Genomic DNA, 6,976 nt, shown 5'->3' with positions numbered 1-6,976 from the left:
ATAATTCCATATAAATATGAATTATTGATTGTGAATTATCAATCTGATTGATCTTTGAAGTTTAATCAGAAGATTGTAGTTACTTTTACGTGTTCAGGGACCGTAAACACACTTCGTACTAATTCAGACAGAGTCAGTATGTCGTTATAAAGGAATTTTATTCTTTTCTAAACTGATGATTATACATGACTAGATATGAATAGTGAGATGTGATGGAGTGTGATGTGTGGGTGGTGTGATGTAAGCTAGATGTTTATCAGAATCTTTGTATCTGAAAGAATTTGTCTGCTATAAACTAGAGATGTCTCCAGGATGCTTGTCCCGAATTGGCCGGTTGGGAACTCCGACAGAAACTGGATTACTCGGGAAGTAATTCTACTTTGTTATGGTTTCCGGCCATTCTGGCAAATCAGAATGTGCCATGTCTGGAAGGCTTTACCCAAACACTCCTCAGAAAGCCACGCCTTCCTTCAGATACGAACATGTTTTAACCTTAACTTGTTTCGTACTGTAATGTGTGTGAGTGTAGATAATGATCAGCTTCTTAAATCAAACACGTGGTGATGTGTGATGTAAATGGATCATTGTAAGAACAACATGCATTTCTGGGCAGTTAGCCTGGGCAGAGAGATGAGGCTTTTGCGGGAGACCTTGACAGTTTATTCATGTCTGCGCTGAAGAACAATAAGTGAGCAAAAGGTTGACGTGCGTCTGGATCCTCCAGCTGGTGTAACCTTGACTTTGCAGCTCTGGCGTGTGTGAAAGGTTACTGTGTCAGTTCGATGGTGAAAACTGACCCTTTTGATTCGTTACACCATTAAAAAGCTGTGCAGCTGGTTTCTCCAGGACAGTTTTTCTAAAACTGAACTAAAACTCCTTGTTTTTGTTCCTCATTTCAAACCTACTAACAACAGGATGTGTTTGTAAAGGTTCAGTGATGCATTGTCCAGACTTCTAACAACTACCACTGATAATAATCATTTACAACAGTAAAGTCCAGAACTCTCTAAAAGGATCAGAAAGATTATAATCGATCCTGAATGACCCTCATTGAGGTGAGGACATGATCCACCCATAGCCTACGTATGAGAACGTGTGGTCCGTCCTCCAGAGGCAGCACCACAAACACATCTAAGTCGATCCAGGTTGATGTTAATGTAAAAAGCTGGGGGCCTTTATCCTAGTTTACATGCGCATCAGAAAACCGCTGTCTCAACTGAAGTTCATTCCCCTCCGGTACAGTAGGTGGCAGCACACCCCTTTTCATGTGGGCGTACAGCCAACAGGCTGGCGGGCATCCAGCAGACGGTCCTCCCTTCTCCCTTACATGCCTGTTCGGTCATAATTTTATGGAAATCCTAAACAAGGGGAGAAGCTCTGCTGCTTGTGGAGAGTCTCTCCTACGTCCATCCAGCAGATGTTCCCAGTCTGACCCGCGTGACCTCACCGAGCATCTCTGTTCTGTACTTGCAGCATCACTCCTCAAAGGCCTGAAGCACGCCAACATCGTGCTCCTCCACGACATCATCCACACCAAGGAAACGCTGACTCTGGTCTTCGAGTACGTGGTGAGTCTACCTGACCCCATCATTCCACAGGAGCAGAGCTCTCCACTCGTCCTTGTTTCTCCTCATCAGGTGTAGAAGCAGCAGCTGTGGGCTTTAAGGTTGGTGGGTGATGGGTGTGGTCTGTGTGAGGGTGACAGTCGGGCTGCATATGAAGGTGTGTCCTCGTGAGAGATGAACGCCGGATAAGCAGAACCCCGTGCGGTCTCCTTTGCGCGTCGTCGTCAGCTCGTTGTAGTTTTTATTGGGTGTGACACTTTTCCTGGGTAATAAGTCTTCTAGTGTAGAAACGTCTGCTGAGGAGGGGCGGAGCTTCTCAGACAAATGCTGAACAGCACCAGGAGCAGGATGATGGGAATACTGGCCTACTCCCAGTCAGCTGAATGCTTTTCCAGTTGCGGAAGCAATGGGGAGATTTTAGAGGACAGGGAAGGTGAAACATTTAAAGCGTTGCTTCATGTCCCGTCAGCGGTGTTCTGGGGCATCTCCAGGCGGTTCCAGTGCCTTTCCTGGTCCTCCCGCCTCCAGCCGGTCTACATCGCTGACGCTTTCACTTTCATGTAGTTGAGCCAAAGCAAAACACACGTTTGCACGTCCATCCAGCTTTAATTCTTTATGATGGTTTGGTTTTTCTTCAAAATAAAATGTCCATCAAGCCATTGTTTCTGTGTGGTCCGGTCCGATCTCCAGACCGGTACCGGTGCTGGTGCACAACTCCTGTAACTGTAACTCGGTGTGCAGGATTAGTGTTTGGAGAAGGTGCAACTCCTTCTGGTCCAGCTCGGCTGTTAAAGCGACTCGGTTACAGACTCGTGTTATTTCTCCTGAACCAGTGAATCCGGTCCCGGTTTCCTCTGGGAGTCCGGACGGAGATAATTCACATAAAGTCATGGCATTGCTGCCTTGCTCAAGAGCTGGAATGACATGATCTTTACGATCCTGACGGAACCTGGGAAGATTCTCTCTGTTCACTCAGCCCGCATCCCTGAACCGCCCTACTCAGCCCTTTAGCCAATAGCCTGGAGGCAGCCTCCGGCGGGTACAATCACTCATCAGAAGGTTTAAAGTGTGAGCAGAGCCCGGGTGAAGACTGGAGAAGGGATCATCGGAGGTGGAGAGAGGGACATTTACACATTTATGTTGTGTTTTTGCGTGTAGCCGTCACACGTCTATTAGAGCCTGTAGTACTGTCTGCTGTAGGGTTCTGATGTGGTACTGCTCGTGTTCTCCTTGCAGCACACGGACCTGTGTCAGTACATGGACAAACATCCTGGAGGCCTTCATCCAGACAATGTGAAGGTAAAACACGCATCCCATCCCGTCTGTGACATCACCGCCTAACAAGCGCCGGTTCAGAAGTGATTGGTTAACAAAAACGAGGTTTATGAGTCATTTTTCCCCGTCAGCGACCAAAACGCTGTCACCTGTAACAAGCTGTAATGATCTGAGTTCACACACCCAAAAGCATCTCTGCTGGGATCTTTAAGGTTTTCCTGCTTGAGCAGAAACCGAAAAAACCAAAAGGACCAGGATGAGCTGTGTTTTCCCTCCGGAGCACAGCGAAGGTCGTCTCAGCTTCTAGCCTGGTAAATCTGCCCAGAGCAGCCAGCTTACAGGAAGTCTGAGCACCAACAGCAGAACAAGTCAGGTCAAAGGTCACAACGGCTGAATTTTACAGGACTCACACAGAAAAATAAGAATCAGAGTAAAAGTGTTCATAGACCATTAAAACGGGATGACTGAGAAAAGACAGCATTTTAAACCGCACTTAGACACTGATGGCTGAGGGTGCAAGTGGGGCAGTGCGGGCATCAGCTGGCATAGGCCAGCTGATGCCCGCACTGCCCGCTCACCACAGCCATGGAATACACCTCATCAACACTCACTAACACCATATTGGAGCAGGTGGAGGGAGACTAGGGGTCTTAGCACACCTCTGTTGTTGCTGGGCTTCCTGGGGCTGGAGACTAGGAGGGAGATCTGGCCGTCTGGTTGGGGTCTGGGGTGGTGGGTTGCTGTGCTCAGCGTTGGGCGGGGGAGCCTGCTCATCAGCACCCCAGCAGAAAGGGTCAAACTCTGGTAACCGGTGATGGTGTACCCCATGTGCAGCAGTACCGGGACCAGAGTGAATAGGGTGTGTATGCGTGAGCATGAGGGAGTGTGTGACTGTGTTTGTGTATGACTGTATATGTCAGGTGGGGCCTTTGACTCCTCCCCTCTCCTGGAACTTCTCTTGATGATATAGATCTTCGTCCCTCCTCCCCCTGCCACACCTGGTGTGGGGGCTTGTGCCATGGTCTGCCTGAGTGTTCGTGGCAACCGGGTCTGGGGGTTTAAAGATTTTTGGCGTCTGCCTGTTAGATCCCGGTGGCTGCCTGGTGGGGTCTGGGTCCCTGGGCTTTGCTGGGTCCCCGGCGGGGGTGGTCGCCCCTGGGTCCCGGGTCGCTGGGTCCCGGGCTCGGCCGGCTAGGGGGCGAGAGGCTGCGGGCGGGCCTGTGGGCTTGCCGCTGATATCTCCCGGGACTCTGCCGGCTGCTGGTTGTGGCCCCCCGGGGCGATCCTCTGTGCCTCTTGAGGGGGGCGGGGGCCTTTCTGGTTGCAGTCTCCTTGGGGTTCCTGTGTTCTGGGGCAGCGCCTGGATCTCTGGGACTTGGAGCTCCCCCGTCTCCTGCACATCTTTGGGGGGCAGATCTGTGGTCCCTCACACTCTCTGTTGGACGCTCCTATAGAGAACCCTTACATAAACAAGCGCGTGTACACACACAGGTGCTCACATAAGTATGGGCTTGGGCACGTTAAACATGTCTTAAGACTATGGTGGGCACTAAATGCACTGTGATTTATTATCGTGATTGTTCAGTTAAACAATGTTGATTTTATATTTCCTCATCAGGTTGACGCAGTGATAGCTTGCTCCTGATGGAGTGCTGTCTGTCCCATTTCTGCAGGTCTAGAAGCAGACTCTTGGTTATCATTGATTGTTTATTTTTCTGACCCAGTTCTACCAGCTGACTGAGCCCTGCGGGGTGTAGAAGCAGGCTTTGGCTCCATGTCACTGACTGATTTATAAACTAGCAATAGCACCTCAGCGTGAACAGATCCAGACTTTCCAGAGGAGAAGCAGGTTGTAGGAGTGCTGACATGTGTGTGCTTCCAGGTCCTGGTGGAGGTTTTCATATGGTTCCATGTCCGTGCAGGTGAACTCACCTGAACCATTTTTTAATGAAAGCAAAGCGGCGTTTATGTCTGTGGATATTTCTCTTCAGCTCTTTCCTTCGTCTGGTCTTGTTGAAGTGGTTATGTGGAGAGAAGAGTAGACGTTCTCACCTTCCATGGGGGGCGGGGTGTACTTGTGGACAGGAGCTCTGTTATCGGCTCGTTTTAGGATCACGTGCAGTCCCTCAGACGTCCTGCTGTTTACTAATCGACAACATAAAAGCTCTCAGTGTCTCCGCTGGCACTGGATCGCATTAACATTCAGAGACGTGCACTCGGACCATCACTGCTAATGCAATCAGTGGTCATGAACCTGAGCTGGGTGCTGCTGCAGCTCCCGATGGAGGAAACTCTGGTGTCCACCTCCTCTCCGCTCACGTCAGCAGCTCCACCGTAACCCGACACAAGCACGACAACGGCTGCATGGCTCTGGCTCAGCGATGTCTCCGTTCATCAGAGGGATGAGGACACCCACCAACCGGGCCTGGGCCAGAACCTGGGTCTGATTCAGATGCACCCAGAGTGACAACCCCTTTCTACTTTCTTTCTTTTCTCCAGTTCTGTCAGTTTAGTCCGTTTTCGAATGGCATGGCTTTGAAAAATGGTGCAAAAGGAACATCTAATTGTGTTTGATAGGATCCACGCAGGGTCAGGCTTAGGCTGCAGCGATACTCCAGCAACGCACTGAAGCTACTGCAGCTTTCATCAGCTGATGGTTTAAATAACCAGATAAGCTTTTCCCTGTAGATGTGGTCCAGATGTACCAGAACCGGGTTACGTCCCTCTCTGCTGCAGGTCCAGCTGAGCGGGACGATCTGCTTGGACCAAAATGTCCTGGAACGTGGAGAGAAGCTGGCATGGTCATTATTTCACTAACAACACATTCATCCATCACAAGAGCTGTGACTTCTCCCTCCTTTATAAAATAAAGATATGGGGGACGTTTGACGTGATGGTGCTGTGAGCGTTCCAGCCAGCCCAGCCAGGCAAAACCGGTTTAAACGGCTCCATCAAAACCATCAAGTGACCCCGAAGAGGCCGGAGTGCTTCAGTAGACCGATAACGCTGCTCAGCTGCTCGTTGGAACATGAGCCAACAACAACTGTGGGCAGATCTGGATCTTTACGGCCTGTTGCTGCAGCTGGCAGCAGGTCGGTGCTGATGCAGCCGTTAGAGACCGTCCTGGTGCTGGTCCTGCTGGCAGATGGCAGCATCTATTCCCTCCATTTAACTCTCCTTCCGCTGACCTGTAGCCGAGTCCTCCGCCGCTAGGCGGGGCTTCATCAGTCTGGATGTTCGCTCGAGGCTCCGTCGGCTGAGCTAGTGGACTCTGTCAGGATCTGACTCAACAGATTCCATCGTTGCTCCTCGTGCGCTAGTGCTGTTTGGTTTCCATTGCCTGTCACGTTGTAGCCACATCCTCATTACTGAGGCTTAGCTGCTTTATTTTGCACGTCTTATTTGTCGCCAGCGGTGGAACTGTGGTATGTGACTGAAATCAACACTCTTCATGTTGTGTTGGGGTTTGAGGATCAGCCGCGCGTGGAAGTGTCCTGGGCACACCGTGACCCACTGACTGCCGTTCTACTCTGACGGCTAGAAACAGGAGGCTGCTCCATCCGCTCCTCCATTTTCTTCTGCTGATGCAAGGTCGGGTGGGGGTGGGTGGAGAGGAAAATCATCCTGCAGTGAGTTCGCTCCAGGGTCTCATCCCAGTAGGATGGGCTCAGAAATCCTCCAGAGAGAGGCAAGCAGGAGGCGTTCTGATCACGTGTGGACTAGAGATCCACTGATATGGCTTTTTCTGCTGTGGATGCCGATATGTGGAAGACATGGTCAGCAGATGAAAAACGTCCTGCTGACTGGTTTGGACCGATGTCACATTTACCACCTTGTTTACGCGCTAAAACTTTGCTAATGTCACTGGTAAACGATGATTTATAAAGCAGCTTCTGGGGTTCTACAACCCCCCAAGGCGCTTCACAACACAACCAGCCATTCACCAGCACACACACATTCACACACTGGTGGTGATGAGCTACATCATAGCCACAGCTTATTATTCACAGTGCATTTAGTGCCAACCACAGCCACCACACAGGTCATGTGATGAGAAGGCCCAAGTCCATACTTATGAGAGCACCATGTGAGCACCTGTGTGTGTACACGCGCTTGTTTATGTAAGGTTTCTCTAT

At 50.3% G+C, this 6,976-nt stretch overlaps 1 protein-coding gene across 7 annotated transcripts in view; it reads left to right on the top strand.

The window, feature by feature from the left end:
- The window catches only part of cdk14 (cyclin dependent kinase 14), a 146,455-nt gene that overhangs the window by 68,005 nt on the left and 71,474 nt on the right, over positions 1–6,976 (top strand). For 6 of the 7 annotated variants that reach the window (XM_070551260.1, XM_070551258.1, XM_070551259.1 and 3 more), the window contains 2 exons: positions 1,474–1,568; positions 2,802–2,864. In XM_070551260.1, the coding sequence (XP_070407361.1) occupies positions 1,474–1,568; positions 2,802–2,864 (158 nt within the window). The remainder of the gene's footprint in view (positions 1–1,473; positions 1,569–2,801; positions 2,865–6,976) is intronic. The other variant, XM_070551257.1, reaches the window with a different exon arrangement.

The sequence above is a fragment of the Nothobranchius furzeri genome, chromosome 5 (genome assembly GCF_043380555.1).
Source record: "Nothobranchius furzeri strain GRZ-AD chromosome 5, NfurGRZ-RIMD1, whole genome shotgun sequence".
NCBI lineage: Eukaryota > Metazoa > Chordata > Actinopteri > Cyprinodontiformes > Nothobranchiidae > Nothobranchius > Nothobranchius furzeri.
This window is presented reverse-complemented; position numbering and strand designations above follow the sequence as displayed.